General features: G+C 39.6%; 1 protein-coding gene across 1 annotated transcript; it reads left to right on the plus strand.

The window, feature by feature from the left end:
• Positions 1-187: 187 nt before the first annotated feature.
• XKR9 (XK related 9) lies at positions 188-12185 on the plus strand. The gene is made up of 5 exons (XM_015855731.2): positions 188-486; positions 3384-4138; positions 4402-4860; positions 10447-10670; positions 11281-12185. The coding sequence occupies exons 3-5, from the start codon at positions 4586-4588 to the stop codon at positions 11916-11918; spliced, it is 1137 nt and encodes a 378-aa protein (XP_015711217.1). The 5' UTR covers positions 188-486; positions 3384-4138; positions 4402-4585; the 3' UTR covers positions 11919-12185.
• The last annotated feature ends 13233 nt before the right edge of the window (positions 12186-25418 follow it).

The following is a 25418-nucleotide window of genomic DNA, read 5'->3' on the forward strand; positions in this document are numbered from 1 at the left end:
TGATTTAAAATCTTTGAGCTACAGAAATGTGCATACAAGTTAATAAAGATTTATAAACTTCTGTATAGACAAATCTATACAGCACACATATATTCATATATTTCCATATATATCTATTGCCTTTTGCTCAATAGGTCATTGATTGTTTTTGTTTTGACACTCAAGAAGTAAAGTGTCAAATTCATTTACTGAAGAGAAGTTTATAATATATTAACCACAGACAAGGATTTATAAATAGACCCTTTCGAATGGAATTTTTATTATGCATTCATAAGAATAACAGTTCTTGACAGGTTGAAAATCATTAACTATGTCACATGCTTTGCATATGGTTTTAGTTTCAGTTTGTGTTATGTCAGTAAGCCCTGAAACTTTTCTTGTATTGTGAGTCTTCAGGAAGTCTGGATGGGAAACCTGCAAATATGCAAATCTGTAGGTTTGTTAACATGAAAAATCTGTTGCATGTTTATTGAGGCCAGTGTTATGGTAAGTCTGCATTTTGTAATGGCACTTAAAAAGAATAATGAAAATGGAAACTCTAGTTAATAACATTTTGTTGGTCCTGCTTTATTATAAACTGATTCTATTGAATTATTTTAGCTTTCAAGGCAGGCTTACATTTCTGTTGGGTGATATACTCTATATTCTGCTTGCTTCTGTCATGCTAGCTCTTATGTGTTGAAGACAAGATAACTTTGTTGATGACAAGATAACTGTGAGTGATATAAGGCATTCTCTCTGCTAGTATTTAATTGTTTCCCTGCTGGTACACATCACTGTTCTGCTCTTTGGAGTGCTCTTGTGGATAAAATATAGGGGATGTTAAGAGCTGAGTTCTTCAACATAGATTTCACCTGTGAGCAGACATTCATGCCTGGTCATAGAATCATGGAATCATAGAATCACAAGGTTGGAAAGGACCTATAAGATCATCTAGTCGAACCGTACTCCCACTCTAGTCAAACTGAACTTACTCCATAAAATTTTCTTTCTAATTAGTGTTAATAAGACAATAAGACAACTCTTACTTGTGAAGTACTCACAGAAGTATGGAAAGGTTGTAAAGATGGAGAAGTCCAATTACCCTTGTTATTCATTACGGGTATAAAATTAGAGCCTACTCTTCACCACTCAAATTTCTAACACACTATTATTTATTAAATATAAAACCTATTATACTGCCTTCTTTGGCCATTAATTGCCTGCCCAAGGGAATTTCAGTTTGCAGCCAATCACTGACTTACCTTTTACTGTTGTGTCTTCTACACAAGTAGTGAACCCTGTTCTTTTTTAATTGGTTCAAAAAATCATGCATGATATTCTTGTCATAAAAAAAGGCTGTATATCCAGTTGCAGACTGACATGATGTTCTTCTATAAAGTAAATACAGGGCTTTTGTGTTCAATTTTACTGAATGAGCCCAGCTTATAAACTTTTAAGTTGATTCATACATAAGTATGAAGGGACGACCCGGGTAACTACAGGCCGGTGAGTCTCACCTCTGTGCCTGGGAAGATTATGGAACAGATCCTCCTGGACAACATGCTTGATCACATAAAGAACAAGCATGTGATCCGAGACAGCCAGCACGGCTTCACCAGGGGAAGGTCATGCTTAACTAATCTTGTGGCCTTCTATGATGGAGTTGACGGCGTTCGGTGGATGAAGGAAGGCGACCGCCGAATCGTCAATGTTACCTGGACCTGAAGCAGGCCTATTGACAATGGTCCCCCTACACATCCTCATCTCCAAAATTGGGAGGGAGGTGATTTGATGGGTGGACAACTAAGATTGGATAAAGCAATTGGCTTGAAAGGCCGCAACAGAGGGTGTGTCAATGGCTCTATGTCCAGGTTGAGAGAGGCCGGTAACGAGCGGCGTCCCTCAAGGGTCTGTCTTGGGACCGGTGGCTCTTTAACAATCTTATTAATGACATCGATGAGGGAATGGAGTGCACCCTCAAGCAAGTTTTGCTGATGACCACCCAAGCTGAGTGGTGCAGTTGATACGGTGAGGGAACAGATTGCCATTCAGAGGGAACGCTTGACAGGCTGGAAAAGCTGGGCTCGGGTTGAACCTAATGAGTTTCAACACGGCAAAAGTGCAAGGTTTTGCACTTGGGGCGACGAAACCCAGGCAACCTGTACAGGCTGGGAGGAGTTGTCCTTGAGAGCAGCCTCAGCTGAAAAAGACTAGGGGTCCTGATTATAGATGAGAAACTTAAAGATGAGCCAGCAGTGCGCTTCTGGTCAGCCCAGAAAGCAAATGGATCCTGGGCTCATCAGAGAAGGGGTGGGTCACAGGGATAGGACGGTGATCGTCCTCTCGTTACTCTGCTTCTTGTGAGGCCATCTGGATACTGTGTCCAAGGTGTGGAGCCTTCAGTACAAAACAGATATGGAAATTTTGGAAAGGGTCCAGAGAGGGCCAACAAAGATGATCAGGGGCTGGAGAGCACCTCCCTAATGAGGACAGGCCTGAGGGAGTTGGTTTTGTTCAGCCCTGGAGAAGAGAAGGTTGCGGGGTGACCTCATTGCAGCCTTTCAGTACCTAAAAGGAACTTACATCCAGGAGGGGAGTAATCTTTCGAAAGGGCTGATAATACGGGACTAGGGGAAATGGTTTTAAGTTGAAGGAGGGAAGATTTAGGTTGGATGTTAGGGTAAGTTCTTTACTAGAAGGGTGGTTAGGTCCTGGAAACGGCTGCCCCAGTGAGGTTGTGGATGCCCCCGTCCTTGGAGGTGTTCAAGACCAGGTTGGACGGGCCCTGGGCAACCTGATCTAGTACATGTGTATGTTTGGTGGCCCTGCTAGGCAGGGGGGTTGGAACTACATGATCCTTGAGGTCCCTTCCAACCCGGGTAATTCTGTGATTCTGTGATTCTGTGATTCTGTGATAAGTATTCAGCTTATGAAACATTCATAAAGCTCAGTTTATGTTTGTACTAAAGTCCACTTCCCTGAATCTGCCTGTTAGTTGGATGTAGTTTCACTAGTGATTTGAAAGAGACTGGTGATGTTTTGGAGAGGATAGGAAAGGATAGTGAAAGAATACCAGCTGTCCTAACTATGAGATCACCTTATTGACCTTTACTGGGCTAGGATGTGCAACCTCAGTAGGAGATATAAAAGAGGCTAGGGATAGCTAAGGCCTAGATTAAATAATAGTAACAATAACAATAATGCTTAGAGACCCAGACCCAGCACCTATTTAGGCTGTTATGTCACCCTTTTCCTCTATGGGAAATTAGGAGCTTAGGTTCTCTTTTTAGTTTTGTACCTGGGTCAGGATGTAGATGAACTTGGTCAACACAGCTTAGAGCAGTCATTATCTTTCTGCAGGTTCGTGTGCTGTAAACTGATTGTGTCACCTTGTTCCTCAGGATGGTGTTCCTAAACTCACAAAAATCTGCTGGATGTTGGCCCTGCATGGATTGCCATGATGCAGTTGCCCTCATGGCACGGCCTGCTGCCCTTGGGTAGAGAAAGGACTGAACCTGCTGCTCTGGCACCTCCTGCTTCTCCTTCCTTGGGATTGCTGCCAGCAGCTTTCATTTTTCCTCATAAATGCAAAGAAAACTGTAAAATAATGTTTACAGCTTAGCAGAGGTGGAACTGAATGAGACAAAGGATGTATGTACTTCCTTATAGCCTTTATGATTCACCTGTCTCTGATCACTGATCTGTGGAAGGACTAATCAAATAGATCATAAGAATCCTTGCTATATTAGGCAGTCCACAGAGTTTGGACTGTGAACAAATTCCATTCGTGGCAGATAGTGTGGTTCAGTCATCTGCACATAGCTGCTACAGATGCAGGCTGTGAGACGTCTGTCAGTGAGGTGTAGGAGCAGGCCTTGCTCCTTTCATGTCTCCTTCACAGGGGAAGCTCGGGCCTGTTTGGCACTTTGTTGCTGCGCTGGGGCAAATGAGCACAAAAGGTGAAACCATGAGATGCATGCACACAAAGTCAGCCACTCAGGTGGAAATGGCATAGTGACGTGTACTCTGATACACCACTGTGTACTCAGGACACGAGTTCTCTCAGCCTTGTGCTCAGTGAGTCACTTGCAAGTTCAAGTTCTGGGATGGAGTCACTCTTTTTTTCCCCATAAGCTGGTTTTTAAAGTGATTAGAGGTAAGCTTGTTTCTTACTATTTTGCTACAATTAAAAGTTGTCTCAGAAACTGCTTGATAAGGTGAAGAAAAATAGTGGTCAGGAGGGTGAGTGACTGTGGGGTGTTCAGAAGCTTCTTTCACACCGATTGTGCACAGATATCTCAGTAAATTCTGTGTTTTGTATGTGAAGTGTGATAATTAAAAAATATGTATATAATTGCTGTGATTCAATTAAAAAAAAACATTATTGTTGCTGATGACCTCCCTTTTTCTTCTGTTTAGGAACCAGTAAAGAAGAATGACTGCACCAAGTGCAAAGACAGTCTGGACTCATGTTTTATGGAATATGCATGCACCAATGAAGTTAGCTTAATATTTCAATTGAGAACATGGGAAAATGTGTTATTTATTCTGACTTTCCTTCACATAATATGAGGACAGAATGACAACAGTGACAATCTAGTGCATGATGAAATTTACCAAATGGAATTTTATTTTTTTAGTTGGTGGCATAATAGTTTATATAGCTGATATTGGAGTGGATTTCTGGGTTGCTAGTAAATATTTCTATCAGGGACAATATTGTTGGGCGATATTGATACTCTGTTTTAGAGGCCTTTCGTCACTAATAACTCAGATATTCAGTTATAATTGGTTTAAAAATGACTGGAATGGTACTGATCCTGGGAAGCTGGATTGGATTTTTCTAGTTCATTTCTTTCAATGTGGGATTTTTATAAGGTAAGCCTTATCTTTTTTTGTTTGGTTGGTTGGTTTGCTCTGTTTTTTTAATTTAAAATGAGAAATCATACTGCTTCTAGCCTTTTTTTATTATTATTTTATTTATTTTAATTTTTTAAATTATTTTTTAAAAGAAATTCCAGTGCCAGGCTGTCATGTTAATATAACTTCAGGGGCACTTGTGGTGTCAACAGTCACTGGTCCACATAAGGAAATGGAGGCTGCTGCTTATGCTTATGTCAGCTTTTGCAGCAAATGCAGATTTTTATGTAACTTTACTTATCAGTGATAATCCATTTGATTCATCAACCTTTTGATGAGGTATATTTATAAACAGTTCTTGCTTTACAGAGAAATACTGTTTTAACTGATAAAGAAATGTATTTAAAGTGATACTAGGAAGAGAATTCATTTGGTTAGACTAAGTAGGTGAGATAGCTGAAGTAAGAGGTAATTTATAAATCCAGATGTCCATCAATACTTGGAAAACCACAAGATTTGGGAGAGAAAGGGACTGTTGAATATGAAAGAAGGATACTTTCTTTAGGGACTGCCAAGTTTAATCTTTTTGGTGTCAGGCATTAGAAAAGCTTTAAAACACTATATTTTGGCAGACAAAAAATCCCTCTTCAATTTCTTTGAATGGTTTAATGTTCAAGTCCATGGGCACAGTTTGGTTCATGTGAGATGTACAAAGATCCAGCCACTGGGACTCTACTATGTTCTGCCTTTTAGGGAGATGTCTCAGGGCCCACTGCAGTACCCTCCTTTTTGTCCATTTCCAAGCCTTTTAATCTTCCTTTCTCAGTTAATCTGAGTTTGTTTCTTCCAAAGGAAATTAAAACTTTGACCTCAGTTTCTTATAACTGATGATAAGTGTTAAACCAGTAACTGCAGTGGCATATGGTAAGCCTCCCTTCTTCCCCTTTCTCTACAGTGACATCATTCTCTGTAATCTGTACATGATTCTGGTTTCACCTTTGGCTTGGTTTTACACACCCAGGTTGCCCCTAAAATCTCCCTCTGATTTGTGCCTATCTTTAAAAACTCTCCTCTTCAGCATTCAGGTTTAAGTTCTGATCATCTACAGTTCTTGGTGATGTAATCTTGATTTAACTCTTACATCAGTTCATCCATTCAAAACCTTGGTGCTACAGACACATTTTCAATGGATTACTTTATTTCCTACTCCTTCAGTTGGTTACATCCTACAACAAATTTTCTGTTTCCTTCATACAATTAGTGACATCTTCTCTTAGCAGTTTGTTATACAGTAAATGTAATTTTGTCTTCTGTAGTTAGTGCAATGAGGCCATCTTGGTCCCCTTGTTCTCTATCGGACAAACTGTGTTTTCTCTTATGCTGCTACTTCTGCTTGGAGAAAGTTCCCAGGCTGATACATATAACTGAGCCGCTCCTCAAAATTCAATAGTGTGATCATGCACACTGTAAGGTGTAAGATGGTAACAGCAAGCTGACACCTGTGCTTGTACCTTGTCATCAGCTATTACATACTTCCTATTACATTTGTTTTCTTAAGTGTGTACATGTACACTCCCCTCCTGTCCCCTCCTCAGTCATCTGATATACCCAGTAAATATAGACAGTGAGTCTCCCAGGTTTATCTCTATAGTCAATACAGTCAAAATAGATATTGTCAAGAGTCAGGTCCTAACTATTAAGGTGAGCTTACCCAGAGGGCAGGAAACTATCTTCTCCACCCATCAAAGAGGGAAATGGGGCCTAGTCAGTAAATAATGAATCAGCCAGTGAACTGAGGATGCCTGAATTGGAAGATGTTAATGCACTTCACCAAACTTCATGTCTTTCTTCATTTGTTCCTTCTCTTATGTCTTTTATACCTTCTGCTTTGTCTTTGAAACAAGGAATTTTGCTGTTATGTTTGTATAGTACTGAGACTAACAGGAATTCATCTGGTTTTGTTATCACATCGTCAGTACTAAATAATAATTATAGAATTCACATGTATATGATTGTATTATTATATGTTTGAAAAGAAAAGAAATTAATACTATTCAATATCTAATAAGGCTTTAGTTTATTTTAATGGGAAGATAACTGACATACAATTTATTTTTATACAAAATGTTATTCTCTGAATGGAGTTTTTAAAAACAAAATGATGTATATTTTAACCATACTGACTAAAATTATTTTCAGCCTGACCTATTTAAATACGTCCCACAGATGTTAATAGAGTTGAGAAAAGACTCCAGTGAAACAGATGACATTAGGAAGATAATACCATCAGTGAATTTGAAAAAAGGAAACACTTCCCTGTAGCAGCATATGAATCCACTGACTTGTAGCAGTTTGCAGCATCAGTCAAGGACACTTGAGGAAGACAAACTTTCAGCAGGGAATAACATTTCTGTCAGAACAGCAGGCCATAGCAGCAGCTGCTGTTGTGATACTGGCAGCTGCTGTTGTACCTCCTGGTGCTTTCATCTTTAAACAGATGACAAGCATTTTTTGCTTATTTGTAGATAAAAATTCTAAGTACATGAAGCAATAGAGCAATCTCTTAAACCTGTTATTATTTCACAACATTTTTTCTTAAAAGTGCAGAGAAAAAAAACAAAACAAAAAACAAACAGAATCAATATAGATGATCTGCAGTGGTACTGGTACAAGTTTGGCACCTGGTAAAACATTCCCAGACCATGAGTGGATCAAAAAGGAGTGACACTCATAATGTACCTCTAGAAGTTTATGTGTGCAACAAGAACTGCAGAATGAAGTTGTTAGGAAGGTGTTTAAGGTACAAAGTCAATGAGGTACAGATAGTTAATTGAAAGTGGGAAGTTTTTAATGCTACCGTGAGTTAGAAGTCACATGATAACATGTACTTGCTCATGCTTTCTTAACGCAAATGTACTGCCCCAAGGTATTGACACAGTCAGTTCAGTTTCATGGATTTAATCCAAGCCTTTCGATACTTGGAAGATTAAATTTAATGTGCAGCAAAGAAGAAATTTCCTTTGATTAAAGATTTATTTTAAAAGCTGCAAATTGTGATTGCCTGACCAGCATTTAGAAGGGACGACTGTTGCTACCAGATCTTTCTCACATCCTTCCTCCATGGAACTATATGTTCTAGCTGGCAGCCAAATCTTCATTGGCATTGTTCAGTGAGATGGGATGTATGCTGTAGTACTGGGACTGATTACTCTCTTGGGGAATAACCTTTTCCTAATCCCCACCTGACCCTCTCCTGACACAGCTCCATGCTCATCCCTCAGGTCCTGTCACTGTCACCAGAGAGTAAAGCTCAGCTCTGCCCCTCTGCTCCCTCATGTGGAAACTGTATTCCTACACTAATACAGCTATTAGCATAGGAGCACCATGTTTCAATCCTTTTAAACTGTTTTTGTTACTCTGTGGCTTCACACATCACAAACATGCTGTACTGCCTTCCATGTCACCTACCTCCTCTTCATGTTTCCACTGCAGTCCCAGTACTACAGTATACATCCTATCTCATCAGACTGTGCTGATGAAGATTTGGGTGCCAGTTAGAGACGTTCCGCTCTATGGAATGTTGCTGGGAGGGATATGATTTTCACGTTGACGGTTGCTTTTTTTTCTCTTTAGGATCCACTTTGGGTCTTTGTGTGTGTGTGTTTGCCAATGGGCACTTTACTTTCTCTTCATTTACCTGAAGCTTTATATGGATCCAATTTTAGTATCTGTGGTGCCTTTTACTTATGTTAGATGCTATTATTTCCTTCCTTTTGTTTTATTTATTTATTTATTTTTAAACCTTTAAATCTTTTAATCTAGCTCCAGGTCTACAGTTCAATAATTGACTATTAGTGATTAGGTTATAGCTGTGTTGCCTCCCATGCCTAGGTATCCCTTATCATCCTATACACTATTTTTAACCCTGTGTCTCCTCATCTCATGATCTCTGCTATCATACCAAAACTATGTTTCTCTATACTATGCTGTGATGTCAGTCATATATATCTCATTCAGTTTAGAATATCAGGATATTAGTGTTACCTATGTAAAACTGTGACTGCGCCACACAGAAACAAACAAAAGCACCAACTGATAGGTCAGGAAAAAATACTTTTTATTTCTGCAGAAAATCCAAGCTTCACCAATTTTGGCTACACAAACGAAAACAAGGTTGCAGGCAGGTCAAGAAAACTTCACAAAGACTAAGCCTGACAAGCAGAACTTTCAAGACCTTGCAAAGCCAGTACAAAGCTTATAGTCTACTGCTAGCAATGACAGTGCTTATTGCTGTGTTTCAGTTCTAACCTACAGCCTGCACAGCCACTTGAAATCAGGTGACTGGCAGGAGAAAGCAAGCATTGCTTTGCTTTGTGATGAGAAAGGGCTGCCTAGCAGGAGGTTATTGGCAGTGAGAACCTATTCCTTTGGAGCTGATGCATTTCATCTCTCACAGGTAGAACACTACCTAGCCTCCCCTGGCTTGCAAAATACTAGTGCTCTAAGCCAGATCATTCACAAGGGTCAAGTGTGAGTGACTCCATCAAGTACAGCAGAAATACCATAATTTGCAGCATCAGGATTTCTGGTCCTACATCAGGTTGTAGCCACCATCCTGTTTTCTTAAACACAGATGTGAAGGTTACGCCATACAAGATCTGGTTCCTTCCTTAACTATCAAAACATTTTTATAATTACAATTTAATTGTTCTCTTCCTTCTGACATGCTCTATCTCCTTTCAGGCCTGAAGCAAAAACCTTGGAAACAGAAATAAAATCTAGGCTTTATTTATCTTCAAGCATGGCATTAGAGATATCCCGAACAGAATAAGTTCTTTACTAAGCCAGTCAACTGGTTAATTAATTCGATGTATCCTTGAATTTTCAGTTCTTTTGGAAAAAAAATTCATTTAGCCTTAATTGAAAATAAACTGTAACTGTTCTAAAAGTCATTCAGGTGCAATCATTTGCTGAAGCAAATGATGTGTTTATGTAAAACTACTCAGACAATAGAATCTGCAGTCCCAGGAGATCCATCTGTCTTGAAAGTAATTTTCTGAAATTAAAGTCTTTGTGGCTGTTTAGAAAAGAACACTTGAGTGGTTTTGTTTGTTTGTTTGTTTTTGCTGAAATCATGTTGTATGTTTGTAGTTCATCAGATCATATCCTTGGGGTTTATATACCTATACGCGCTGGATGTTCACAGCTGGGTATTCACTAATACCTTTAGAAGGATACAAAGAAAGTAAATGAGTATCTTTGAGAGAGTGAGAAGAGCTGCTGAGGGAATATTCAGAATTGTGGTATTTTTCAACAAATAAAAACCCAACAAAGTAATACTTGTGATGTTTATTCAAGCAAGTCTCATTCTCTTCTAGTTTTTTGTTGCATCAGTATCAGTGGGCATAAAAGAATATATGATAATCACTGACACCAGTCATATACCGGTCTAGATTTTATCTTAGCAGAAGGTACATTCAAAGATAAAATGTGAATGGAGAATGAAATGGAAAAAGACTTTGTTAGACAATGTAAATTTATAGAACTATACTTTTAAAAAACACGGTCTAACCAAGTCTCTCTTTTCTTTTAATTTTTAAATAGATATTGGTTTGCCTTGAAGTATGGAAGCCAAGCTGCATTTGGACAAGACATCAGTGGAGATGTATCAGAAACAGACCCTCCCAACATCATTCAGAAACAAGCTATTGATGTACTGACTGATATTAACATGCTCAGGGTATTCAAGACTTTTCTTGAGACCACACCACAGCTCTTTGTTCAGATTTATGTACTCATGGAACACAACAACCATAACTTCTATCAATGTGAGTATTTCTTGCACTGTGATTTGAAAGTTGAAGATCTTACCTAAAAGCTTAACTCATGTTATTGGATCACATTTTAAACATATTTTGGTCAATGTATACTTCACTGTATAACTGCTTTGCATTTCATTGTAATTTCTGTCTGGAGAGATCTGCACTCTTAGGTAGGGTTCTCTGATAGTCCATGAGTTGACAGGTACTGAGATAAAATGGTTAGATGAATCTCACCTTAAACATGAAGGGTAAAGTCTCAATTATAGATGCTGACATAACAAACATCCCTGTCTCAATATCAGTTGCCCAGACTCAGCTATTTATGGGCTATCTGCAACACCATAAGAGCTTCTAAGTCATCTGTGATGACAATCACAATGCACAACATTTATGAGATAAGCAACAGCAAGAGATCCCAAATAATAGTAGATGTCTAGACTTAGGCAGTTAAACTGAGCCTTAAAATGAACGTGTTTTGTTCAGGAGCACAGAGGAAATATAAAGTTGGTATGAAGATATTGCAAAGAAAGCACAAACTTGTCCAAACCTTCAGAAATTCTAATGTAAAAGAAATTCCTTTTCTTAAGTCTAACATTTGTTTTTGTGTTTTGTTTAGATGCTGCCATTATTATTTCATTTTGTGGTATTTCCTTTTCAATGGTTGATTATCAAATATCACTACGAAAATCTCTGCCTGATAAAGAGGAATTGCAAGTGCTCTCCAAGTTTGTGTATCTCTTCTATAAACTGCTTACCATCACTTCCTGGGTACTCAGTATTTCACTGATGACTCTACTAAGTGTTAGAAGTTCTGTAATTCTGCTGATACTTCTTTGGAGCTGCAGCTTTGCCTGGACTTTGAAACAGCACACAGCATTTTGCACATCCAAGCGGATGGAATATCTGTACAGAACTGTTGTTGGAATCATTCTACTTTTTACCTTTTTTAACATAAAGGGGAGAAAAACAAAAGCTTGTGTTTCTATTTATTATGCTACTCACACCCTTGTAACTTTAGGTATTTTGCTTCTATGTTTGTTTTGGAAACCTTCTGTTATCAAAGAAGGGCATCTCACAATTGTGAGCATCTTAACTATTCTCAGTCTGGTGTTAGGTATTATTTTTCTTGCTGTTTATTACAAGTATTTTCACCCCACTATTTATTGCAAACAACAGACATTTTTCGATGAAGTTGATAGAAGGGCAGGAGACAGTATGGAAGTTGGTAGATTTCAGAATTTCATAAAGCAATGAGCAGTGTGGGTTTTGGTGTAGACTGCAAAGCAAACACTTGCTGCAGAGTGTGCCTCTCTGTCTTTGTTTCTTACGTATTTTTACTAAGTAGCACATAATATACTGAAGTTATTGGCTCTGAATAACTTTTCCATGATGTAATATAAAGCACCTTTATAATGTATTTTTTATGCACTAGTCAGTGTTACTTTTAAAAAGGAATCCATGTATCCAACCGACCCAATTCACTGTTTTAGCTTTTATCAGTGCAAATAAAACATAGGAAAAGCTAAAAGCAAGTCAAAAGAAAGTTAGCATTACTAATGTATTCTGTTTATTTATGCTAATTCTGTTAAAAGCAAGGCTTGCTGGAAGGAAAGAGAAGTGTACTTGAAATATTGAGGGGTGGTGTTTCGTGAGCTGGCTGTTTCTTCCCATTACTGTAAGAGCTGCAGTTTTGATATAGATGAGCATATATACAAGCCTTACTGCCTTCTCCTTAAACATCCCATGAAGAATAGCTTTGATTTATGACCCAAACACTGTCATGCCACAAGAAAACATGAGGAGATATTTGAAAGCATTTTATCTTCTAGGTGTTTTAATGACTCCTTTATTGCTTTTGTTCTGCTAATCTTTCACACACCCTTTATTTAGGAGTGATGCCAGTTTGTTTTTCTGGAATACAGTAGCAGCTTAAGTGATTTATTGACAGCAACACGTCTCAGAAATGAACTATCTTCCTCGAGGCTTTCCTATCGTCTGAGCTCCAGGATACTATACTTAAATGCTGATTTCCACAGAAGGAGGAAGCTATGCAAGGCATGCAGCGGTACGGCTTCTTTTGTCTTTGTCACCAGATGCAGCTTCTTCAGAAATAAAACCTAAGGTGAGGTCTCTCAGAGCTGCTGTGTTTTACATCTGAGTTATGAAAAATGGCTTTCTTCTCTCATCCAGTAATTCACATTTGCAATTAGCATAGCCACAGGCAAAGGGAGGAAACAGCGCTTGAGAAAAGACTAGAGATAAGCACAGCTGATAAACTTTGCCAGGAACAAAATCTGTTTGAATCATTGATTGACAGCAAACATCTCTGAAACTCTGGGGGAAGGGCTGATGCTTCAGTTGATACTTACGGTGCTGAAGAGTTGTTTTCTCTTTGCCTTTTGTCCAGAATGCTGACTGCCCTGTAACTATTACTCTTCCAGCCTAAACAGAGCTTAGTGAAGTTTCTAAACGTTCCCTTCCTGTTGTGTTGACAAATAATTGCTTTCAGAGTTGTCCTCACAACACCAACCATTTACATCTCCGTAATCCTGTTTGAGGGAATTAGTTTCTTAGTCCTCAGCATGGACTGCATCTTTCTAAGTATGCACCTGAAAAAGCAGTATAGTAAGAAGAAATTACTTCTGAAAATACCTCATCTCCAACTTAACAAAATAGAATCCATGAGGCTTAAGCAATAATTTTCCTTAAATAAATATATAAACGAACACTTCTTTTCACTCTGGAGAGTGAAATGCACTGGAGAATGAAAGAAAATGCTGCAAAAGGAAAAGAAAGAGCATAAGACTCCATCCTTCTTGGTATACCATGTTCATCTCAAGTTCTGGTTCCTTCCTCTATAGTGCATTTATTACCAGTGCTGGTGCTTTGGCAGCAAAAACACATGGTTTTAGGATGAATATGCTATTTTTTTTTCTTAAGTAAAAATTAAAAACAACAACAAAACGATCCTAAATGATGAAGACTAAAATCCCTTTATTTCTGTCTACACTTTTATTGTTTGCTCATCTATAATCATGTGAAGGGACTACAGGAAGGTAGGGTAGGAAACTGAGAACGCCATCTTGCAAAAAAACAAAAACATTTTTTTTTTTTCTAACTACTACTTGGAAGAAGACCTCAAATCTTGCACATTATCTGGGAAGCAGATCTCTGGGGAAACATGAGCTTCTGAGAAACTGAGCGTCAGACTTTCAGCCCTGGGGCCTCCAGGTTGTCTGCCTGCCTGCCAGATGCTAGAAATGTGGAGCCTGAGTCGTGCTGCAGGAAGGTTATTTTATGCTGAAACAAAACAAATTTGTCCCGGCGACTTTTTCTCCCTCCCTTTCAGCAAACTGACAAATTCCAACAGAAAGTATTTCATTGTCATATCACTGTCTGACTCTTAACACCCATTTTCTTTTCATGAAAGAAAAACTGCATTGTGTGCTGGCTTCTATTGCTCCTCTCTCACACTCTCCTTGTGTCTCATCTCCTTATGTCTCATGAGCTACAGAAGAGGACTGCTATTTCGACATTAATTTGGCAAGAAAGGGATCTGTGTCATAATTTATATCACACCAATACACATACCTTACACTCAGCTTTCATTCCCCATTTTATACTTGTGCTTTCTTGGGGATCTAAGTTCACTCTTAGTCTAAATTTTGGAACAGATGCTTTGGGAAGCCATGCAAGTTCTTTTCATAAAGCTTAAACAGATTTTTGGTACCCTACCACAGGTACTGGAAAATCTCCATTTTACCACTGTCAGTCAGAGGGTCTTAAAGAAAAGTGATTCCTGTCAGCATGTCCCGTGTAGACTTCCTTTTTTTCCACAGTTTGAATACCCTACCTTAATCAATGAATTCAACGACTTTGAATACATTTGGTCATCCTAATTCATTGTAGCAGGGAGAGGGAAAGGCAAGAAAACACATGGATTGGTTACAGACACATATCATACCATCAGAGGCCACTTCAGTCAAAACAAATAAACCCCCACTTCACCAAGGTGTAAAGTTCAAACAATAGATATTATACACGTCCTTTCTGTTCCCTGACTACTCTTAAAATTCAGCTGCCACTCAGTTTATGCATTGTGCCTGACCTTGTCATTTTAATCTAACTGCAAATTGAAAACAAATGTTTTTTCTTTCTTTCTTTCTTTCTTTTTTAAATATTTAGGTCCATTACATCTTGCAAGAAGTATTTTAATAAGTTAAATAAAAATAATAAACAATTTCTTCCTGTTTTGACTACTGTCAGGTCTGAGTAAGAGGGACAACATTCAACAGAATTGTTTTAATTATTCTACTAATACTCAATGTGCCGTTTGATGGCATTGGTGAGCTCACCTGATGTACCGCAGATAGCACTGATTTATGAAGCCATAATTGGGGTTCCAATAAACATTTGTCAAAATAATGTATTCATTCAAACCAAAGTCTTCTTTATTTATTCATATAAAAGAGCACTTAACTTTCAACAAAGAATTGCCAGCCATCAAAAACACTCCATAAACAGAGGAAATTTATGAAGACACAGTACCAGAGGGTGATCAGTGAAAGACTAAAGTTCACTTTAACCCTTCAGGGTGCTCCATTCTACCTCTTCCTTATTATTTGGACTGTACATATTTCTTCCAAAGAACCCCAAGCCCAGAGATTAACCTTTACATATTTACACATTCAAAGTACTAGACCTCTTTTCTACCATAGTCTTACATCTCAAAGACCCTTGCAAACCTACGATCTTTCATTTTCATCGTATGGTGTAAAAGTACATATGCAACACAAAGGTAGTCAGTTTTAGACTTACCAACATTTTGGCCTGAACCTGAAGCAATGTATATACTTGTATTTCATTCCAGCTGAATAATTATCATATTCTGCCTCTCTGGACTCTTCCATACTTCCTATCAGTTTAGCTTAATTTCATAGATTAATTTATTTATTTATTTATTTTTATCGAGGGATAGCAAACTAGTGGGGCTGTTCGACTGATAATTGAATGAAGTACAGATATCCCCTCAGGATCCATCTTCTTCTAGATGTCTAGCATATAACAAATAGGAGTCAGTGAAGGTTCCTTCTGTGAGGGTCTTGCATTTGTCGGCTTATCAAAAATACACTGTTAGGTTAAGGACTTGTGCTTTAAACCTTCCTTAACCTGATAACTGTTGAAACTATAAACTGCACCAGCCTTTTGATATTACATGTTGGAGATAGGTCATGCATGCATTTCTATATTCAGTAACATTTTTATTTTTGAGGGTACACACAGTTGTAAATAGTAGAGCAGACTAAGGAAGCGTAGTAAGGGTTTCAGGTGAACACTCATGTCTTACTTAAATGATAGTTTCCTATTTCACCAATCTCAATATACAGTCTTCATCATTATTGTCAGTGTTACTGGCACTTTGTCTAGAAGTCCAGGAATACATTATGTGGAAGAACTGTGTACTGGAATGAGAATGCAATGCAAAGTTGGTAGTAAATTCTGCTGGTGAACCACCTGCTCAGTGCATATAAGTGATCTTAAGCCCCTTTGATTAAACACAAGTATTTTCTTTTCTTAATGTGGACATACAGACACATTGGAAAAGAGATATTTACCCATTTGGATCTGTGGAAATTAAATAAACTACTGAGAATCAAGGTCTGAATATCCCTAGACAATTCTTGGCTGCTGTGATAAAAAAAATAAGTTACAAATCTACAGGCCTGGAGGTCACTTCTAAGTATGAAGCTGGATGGGAAGACATTCCAAACAGACAATGTGAACTAGTAGTTCTCAGTATTTTTTCATGGGGCACACTCCACACATAAGGTCAAACCTAATGTCTGTTGTACTACAGAGTAGGAAGGAACATCATCTATCATTCTGTGGTTTGCTTGTCCCAGAGCAGAACCACTGTGCCATTCTTGGCAGAAGCCAAGACTTGTTTGGAAAAATGTAACATCCCAGATAATCTCTTCTAGATCTTGGTCAGAAACCTACTACATCCAGACTCTTTACTTTAGTCTTAGCCTTCTGTTTTTCTCCCTGCCGCCCAGAGCAGATGATTTTTCTTCCTCTAAGAAGCAGTATTTTACATATTTAAAGATTATTATCACACTCTCAGACTTGTGAGTGCCAAAAACACAAAACCATACACATACACAAATTGTGTATGTCCTTTCTTCAAGGCTGTTGGTCCTTCCTGCTCTCTCCTTCATTTAATCCATACTCTTCTCCAAGGGCAGCATTACCAACTCCACAGTACTCCTAGCACTGCTAGTTGAGTGTATCTGATGCATTACTTATGCCCATGTGTTACACTTCTACTTTAAATAACAATTATATTTTCCCCCTCTCACAACATAATTATCAGTGACTCAGTACTGGTGTATCTTGTCAACCCAGAATTCAGCCAGGCCTTCACTTATAATTTTGAGAGCCCAAGGAGAATAGTTATATTTTTGGATTTTGGTTGTGCCCCTATCTGGGCCTTTACATAAGTTACTTCCAGCATGGAGATTTGCATTCACTGAACAGCATTCAGCTGAAAATGTATTCTGCCTGGCTGATGTTATGTTGTTGGAAGGATAGGGGATATCAGATATAGCTGCTTTAAACCAGTTTCAGATCACCCAAGAAAGGCAGAGGTCACAATCCAGTAATAAAGAAGGAATTGCTTACCCCTTCCTAAGGATCAGGGCTCACCAAACACTCCAGAGGATATGTCCTCTGTATACAGATCCTTCTCTTGTGGCTGTCAGCCCTCAAGTGAGATTAGGGAAGAACCCCCTTCTGGTTGCACAGGTGAACTGCTTCCACCTGTGCTACCAGGGCCCACTAAATCCCCTCGCCAGGTGCTCTACCAATGACTGAGGCCATGATGGTCTCATACAGGTTTTTACAACTGTGTTATATCACTGCCAAGAGCACATTCTGTCAACAGTTCTGTTTATTATCAGGTCTTCAGACCCATTAATATCACCTCTGTGTCAAGGAAGATCATGGAATAGATTCTCATGTAAGCCATGCTAAAGCAAGTGGAAGGCAGGGAGGAGATACAGGAGCTTCACCAAGTGCAAATCCTGATTGACCAACCTGTTGGCCTTTTATGGGGGTGTCACTGCATCAATGGACAAGGGAAGAACCATTGATGTCACCTATCTTGACTTCTGTAAGGTCTTCAACAAGGTACCCTACAACATCATTCTCTACAAATTTGAAAGGTATGGAGTTGGTGGGTGGAATGTTCAATGGACAAAGAACTCTCTGCAGGACCAAGTCCAGAGGCTGGTAATCAATGGCTCAATGTCTGGATGGAGATTGGTGATGAGGGGTGTCTCCCAGGATCGATACTGGAGCCAATGCTCTTTAATACCTTCTTCACTGATATCAGCAGTGATGTCAGTATATCCTCAGTTTGCAGATGATACAAAAGCTGTGGGGTGCAGTTGACACATGAGAGGGACAGAATACCATCCAGAAGGACCTGGACAGGCTGAGACAAGTGGGCCCAGGTGAACCCTGTGAGATTCAACAAATCCAAGTGCAAGGTCTTGCACTGGGTCAAGGCAACCTCCATTACCAGTACAAACTGTTGGGTAGAAGGGCTGAGTATAGCCCTGCTGAAAAAGACCTGGAAGTACTGGTGATGGCAGGCTGGACATGAGCTAACAGTGTGCCCTTGCAGCACAGAAAGCCAACTGTTTCCTGAGCTGAATTGAAAGATGAGTGACCAGCAGTTTGAGGGAGATGACCCGGCCCCTCTACTCTGCTGGTGAGGCCTTATCTGGAATACTGCATCCAGATGTGGAATCTTCAGTACAAGAGAGACATGTGCCTGTTGGAGCGCATCCAGAGAAGGGCCACAGAAATGATCCATGAAAGTCCTAGACCTCTTCTATGAGGACAGACTGAGAGTGCTGGAACTGTTAAGCTTGGAAAAGAGAAAGCTGTGAGATGTGTGCATTCTCCACCATGGCGCTGACTACACAACCTTATCTGAGTGTGACATTACAGCCTTCAAAGCTAAAGGCAAGTAATGAGCATGAGGGAGGGCAGGATAGGCCACAACATGGAGGAAGTTCTTTAGAAATGACTTAAGTGACTCAACAAAAATTTGCATAGGCTAACGAGACTGGGCTTTGGGAACCAGTTATTTTAATCAACAGCTTTTTAGTTTTGTTTTAAATAAAAACAGCAACATAAGACAAGGTGGGTTTTTTTGTTTTTGTTTTTGTTTCCCCCAAGTTTTCTGTCCACTTCCACTGTTCTTTTCACAGCTTGGTGAATTTTATGAAAGGAAATAAACAGGGCAGTTCCAAACTGTGGCCAAAAAAAAAAAAAAAAAAAAAGCGGCCATATTTTGGTGATGAGATATTGTGTATGGGATAACAGAAGGGAATAACTCACAAGCTTTTTCATAGGCAGTATCTTCTCACCCAAGCAGGGCTGGGCCTGCTGGGTTCAACAGTTAAAGCGCTCTATGTGCAAGATGAATGGCCCCTTGTTTGCTATTTCATGGCTTCTTATGTTTGGCTATTTTGAGAAAGGATGGAGAAAGTTTTCAGCTTAAATGCTTGATAGAAAACTAACATAACCCCATGAAATACGCTAAGCCTCCCACTTCCAGCTCCAATTTTTCAACAAGATGAGCAGAACCAGTGGCTGTCAAAGTAATTATTTGCTGCTAAAAACACCCCAAGCCCAATAACAGTGTGTCAGTTGTATCTTACGTATGTGTCAGACAGCCACATTCAGAGCCAAAAATTTAACTTTGAGATTAAATTTAAAGACTCCCAGCTGTTTTTTTTTTTTTTTTAAATTTTTAAAATTATTTATTAAATAAAAGGTTTTCCTAGCAGCCAATTGAAGTGACCTGATACAGCGTACCGTAGCTCACCTCACAAAAATGATGACCCCCAGGGCCTTCTGACAGCTGCTTTCCAGTTGGGGGCTCCAGCATGTTCTGGTGCATGCAATTGTTCCTTCCCAGGTGCAAGACTTCACACAAGAAGTTGCTGAACTTCCTGGTTAAACTTCATGTGGTCCATCTCAGTTGATATGGGGCATAAGTGAGATAAGGTAAAATGTACTAAGTTGGTAAATGTTAGTTATTCCTGCTTATCATTCTTAGATCTGTGATAAGCTACAAAATTAGTTGGATTAGACTATCTGTCTGTAATTAAAGGTCTTCATCTGCCCTTCCACCTTCGTTCATATCCGTCCAACGTTTCACCAGCTAGAAGAGATTGTCCTCTGTCATCTGAATATCAGGGATGAGTCAACCTTTTGACCTTCATAAACTAATACACTACATCTAGACAGACAGAATTAACCTTAAGTCAACTGCAGGTCAACAAACAAGACAAAAATAGAAACTTCTGGAAAAAAATCTCATTTTGACAGTGATGATCTTGTAAGTGTACTGCTAACAAGTGAAAAGAAAGTTCCTGGTAGACGACAGGTTGGCCATGAACCAGCAGTGTGCCCTCATGTCCAAAAAGGCCAATGGCACTCTGGGATGCATTAAAAAGAACGTGATCCTCCCCCTCTACTCTGCTCTGGTAAGGCCTCAAAGGAGTCCTGTGTCCAGTTCTGGGCTTCCCAGTACAAAAAAGACAGGGATCTCTTGGAAAGAGTCCAGCAGAGGGCCACTAAGATGGTGAAGGGCCTGGAGCATCTGCCCCGTGAAGAAAGGCTAAGTGAGCTGGGTCTGTTTAGCCTTGAGAAAAGAAGACTGAGTGGGGACTTGATCCAGGTCTATAAATAGCTGAGGTGTGGGGGGCAGAGTGGTGAGGCCAGACTTTTTTCAGCAGTGTGTGGAGACAGGACAAGGGGAAACGGCCAGAAACTGAAGCAAGTTCTGCACAAATGTGCACAAGAACTTCTTTACAGTGAGGGTGACGGAGCACTGGAACAGGCTGCCCAGGGGGGTTGTGGAGTCTCCTTCTCTGGAGATATTCAAGACTCGCCTGGACACCTACCTGTGTGACCTGGTGTAGGGAACCTGTTTTGGCAGGGGGGTTGAACTTGATGATCTCTGGAGGTCCCTTCCAACCCCTACAATTCTGTGATTCTGTGAAAGCATTTTCAGGAAATGGTTATTGTATGTTACAACTACAACATCTTGATATTTGGGTTATTTATTTACCAAGAGAAAAGCAACACTTGAAAACCTTTGGGAAAACAACAACAGCAACAACAGAAAAACCAACAGTCTTATGTGTATCTCAATTAACCAGTAAAATTTAAGAAATTATGTTCCTATGTACAGTTCATGAATATTGTATGATAAATATCATCACAATTTGGCACTTTGAGCAGGGAGAGTCTGAAAAAGCTAGTACGAGATAAAGAAAAACCCCACAGGTTTTGAAATATCATTGTGACCCAAGAGCAGGCTACACTACTCAGCATTTCAGAGTGAAATTTTAAAACCTAACATGGAACCAGCTAGCAGAAAGAGATACAGGTTTTGAAAGGCTTTCAACACCAAAATAGTAATAGAAAGTGTGATGTAGCCTTACTCATTTATATGGGCTGTTAAAAATCATGGTCTAGATCTTGTTCTAACACCACAGAACCCTTCTGATGTTTGCTATTCCCATCGTGTACTGTGAAGTAAGGATAAATGTCCACATCTTCATTGTTTCCACAAATGAACACACCTCCACACAGGTGGACTGATGGCACTGCAAAGGCAGGGGGATGAACTCTAAATCTCATGTAAAGCGATGCATTAAGAGCACTGCAGAGAGCTGCACAGTGAGCTCTTGAGAGGGAGTTAGCTTAGGTGCTGTGTAAAAGCAAGTAAGGGCTACTGGGCTTCAGCTAATCCATCCCCAGAGTGCTTCACTTAGGCGTGCAGACTGTTTTGGGTCAGCAACTCCAGAATCATCAGCCTCTTTATAACTTTTCTTTCCTGGAGCCTGGCTTACAAACACCTGCTACGATCTGTGCCAGATTTGGCTTCAGCATTTTACCCCCTTCATTACTCCAGGCAATATAGCTAAATACAGAACAATCATCTCTGCCAGTCGAGTCTTCTGGTGTACAAACAGAACAAACAATACTAACCAAAATAGCAGAAAGCACCACAAGATATTTATATATTTTATGAAAACAGATGCCTGCTCCTGTACTGAGAGGAGCAGTATTGTTTACTATATAAGCAACCATGAATGTGGGGGCTGCTTCCCACTTTCCTAATCATTTTTTCCCCTCATCTCTGCTCTGTTGCCTAACAACTAATCTACTTCATGCATAAACTGATAGTCAGCAGTTCTAGCACTCATTATGTAGTTGATTGTTTTTATGTAGATGTTATTTTCATTTGGAAAACAGTTTCCTTTTGGAACACATTCCTAGAAGAATTACTAAGAAAACACCAGAATCTTTCAAACAGGCATGAGGGCACAGTGCAATCATTTCCTTGCATGGTAATCATGTCAGAAGCTAAGTTAGTGAAAAACATTCTCCATTTTGAAGACTTATCTGACTAAGTGATTATTAGAGTAAGGAATATGATAAAGGGATGGAAATAATTCCTAAGCAACGTTTTGGATCACAGTCCTGTTCCCTACTCCCCCAATATCAGAGAATCTTTTGACCTGGCATACAAAGATGGGAGGCTGACAACGCCAGGGGTAGAGTTTCTCTTTTTATCCACCAAAATTTACAACACAAGAAAAGGCAAAGTTTCAACCCATCCTGCCCCACTGAGTCAGACTCACCATTTGAGTGTCAGCCTCTCTTTAAGCCAGAAGACAGAGTGCACTTGAACTTCAAACTGATATAAGATTTTATTTCTCAACCTTTTTCTGGGTGGATTGTTTATTGCAAGAACACAATGCAATTCTACAACTGCATCATGCTGACCTCAGGTCCTGCCATTCCTACTTATAAAAAATACAGTATGATTACAAAAGATGCTCACAGGGAGACAAGCACAATCAAAGCAATATTACAGCTTTCACACAAAAGAGCATATGATATCAAAACTTCAGGCTAGAGTGAACTGAAAGATAGCATACAATAGGTGTCTAAAATTGCTACTGATGTGGAAAAGCAAATAACCACTCCCAATTTGCCCATCTCTTGTGATAGGAGAACAAAGAGACATCAAAGAAAAGGAATGTGCCATTTCCAGAACAAAAAAGAGAGACTTACATGTTATGGAAACTCTTGCCACAGGATGTGTTGGATGGTAAGACATCGTGTGAGTTTACTCAGCTATTGGAGAAAAATTACAGAAGAGAAATTCTTGGAGGTCTTACTGAATACATTCCAGTTTTCTGTCTATTGAATACAGATGCAGTTCGTCAGGAACTTGTCCCATTTTCACACCACCAGTATAAAACACCCTTCCCCACAGAACTGTACAAGTGTATGACATGTAAGACCTGAAGACTGAGCATTGTCACGTCACTGGTTATTTTTCATATAAGGCAACTATTGGAATTTGTAGTCTAGACTCTTTGATATGTCATTAACTTTGCAATGAAGCAGAAAATCACACTTATGGAGATCCACGTCTTAAGCATGCAGTTCTAATTTGTTAAATGATTACTTGAGAACGTTAATAGGAATGGATTGCCAGAAGCACATTAGCAGCTTTAAGGACAGTTAATAAGGGTAACCTCCTACTATGCTGTCAGAGTAAAAAATAAAAAAGGCAAAATGAAAAAAACAACAAATTGAAAACATTATATTTTCTTCTTTTGCTTAAAAAACCCACAGTGGTTTGAATATGTCAGTTCCTATCACTGAACTGACACTACTGAATCCAACTTTCTCACAGCTATACTAGGGAAATAGAAAATAAACAGCTCAACAGAAGAATGGCAATATCTACTCCAACCCTGCCCTGAAAACAGGCCACTGCAGTCATTTGCTCTGGTGTACATTAAGAAAACAAGGAAAGCCCTGGGGACTGTGGGCTGACAATGAAGAAGTACTAGTCCACTTTCAGTGGAACACTACCTAAAAAGATCCCTTAGAAGAAAAGACTTAAATATGTGAGTGCATTCAGCGCACTGCAGTGTGTGGAGGAAGGAGAGAGACAGATATAGACTACTGCATACACAGGAACAGAATGGAAGCCCCTAAATTCAGGTGTACCCCGTGAAGCAGTGGGGCTAACATCTCTCACTGAGACAAGCAATTTGAAAGGTAATGAAACCAGAAAATAAACATGAGTCTACTGACCTGGAATTGCAGTTTGTAGCCTGCAGGAATAATGAAGCACTCTGCATCCAATTACCAGGTCTTTTCTATCCACTCGCATCCCTCGATGCACATTAGTTTCTAAACTTCTTTAAATGATAGAACATAATGCTCTGATGAGAAACTCGTTTGCATACTGCAACTGTTTTCTGTGAAGTTTATTTCACTTAAACCTCTGTTCTTTCCTTGGGATAATAACTTTGTTTAAAATGAGCCAAGCAGCATAAGTACTATTGCTCTACTTGGGAAAGCAGCCAACAATGTCACTTAGTGTGTAACATGAATTTATTGTTATCAAAGTCTCCCAGATAACAGTTGCTATACATGGAATTAACTGTCACTACTCTAGCAAAAGTGTATTAGAAGCCAGCAGCTTCTATTTTCTTTCTGAAATAATGGAAGAAACCACTGACTCCACCAATAACATAGTATTTATAAAACTTTAACAAAGCAGAAAGATCACAAGTAGACCTGAACCATGCTTTTCTCTACTGCATTATTCCTGCTGAAAGATAAATTTCTTACCAGAAAGAGCTTCCACTGTCAGTAGCATCAGCCTCAACTGGGTGCTTCATTTTGGGGAGGAACCCTACAGATAGCAGCAGAAACAGAGGTGCACCACAAGCAGGGACAAGCTAGGAGAACAGGACACCCACAGCAATCTTCCATTCAGTGTACAACCACGCTGTTACTGGGCAGGATCATGATGGCACAATTATTACAAACTATCCAGTGACAGTCTCCAAAAGAGCTAAGGTTTTAGGTTCCAAGTCCATCTGGGACAGTGGTCAGAAACAGCAAGGTAAGGATCAGTAGCAAGGCTCCTACACAGGTCTGATACATATCTAGAAGCTGAAATTAGATTAGGAAAAAAGTCAGCTCCACCAAGGAAACACTGCTAACAAACCAGGAAAACAACAAGAAGAACTCAGGGCTGAAATTATATTGGAGATCCTAGGCCCAGCAGCAGAAGGTGTAGTGGAGGGCCCAGGTGAGGCTGGTGAGGGCAATTCAAGCTGAGACCATAGTGATGCTAGGGAATCACATCCAGCAGGAAAGAGAGAAACCACATTTTCTGATTTGGCAGTCTAGTTTGCAAAGGAAATCAGAGGGAGATTTCTCAGTTTCACTGAAATCCCTGGCTATCTTCATAGAATCATAAAACGGTTGGGTTGGAAAGGGCCTCAGATATCAGCTAGCCCCAATCTCTGCCTCCGACCAGCTCAGGCGACCCGGGGTCTGTGCAATCTGGCCTTGAACACCTCCAGGTATGGAATACCTGTGCCAATGCCTCACCACCCTATCAGTAATATCTAACCTAAATGTCCCTCTTTTAGCTTAAAACCTTGTCCTATCACTATCAGAATGTGCAAAAAGTTGATTTCCCTCCTGCTTAAATGCTCCCTTTAGTACTGCAGGGCTGCCATGATGTCTCTCCTGAACCTTCTCCAGTCTGAACAATGTCATGCAGTATTTAAGTGCTCTAAACAGGCAGGTACTCTCTTAAACTTAGTGAAAAGTCACGTTTTA

This window comes from Coturnix japonica, chromosome 2 (genome assembly GCF_001577835.2).
Source record: "Coturnix japonica isolate 7356 chromosome 2, Coturnix japonica 2.1, whole genome shotgun sequence".
NCBI lineage: Eukaryota > Metazoa > Chordata > Aves > Galliformes > Phasianidae > Coturnix > Coturnix japonica.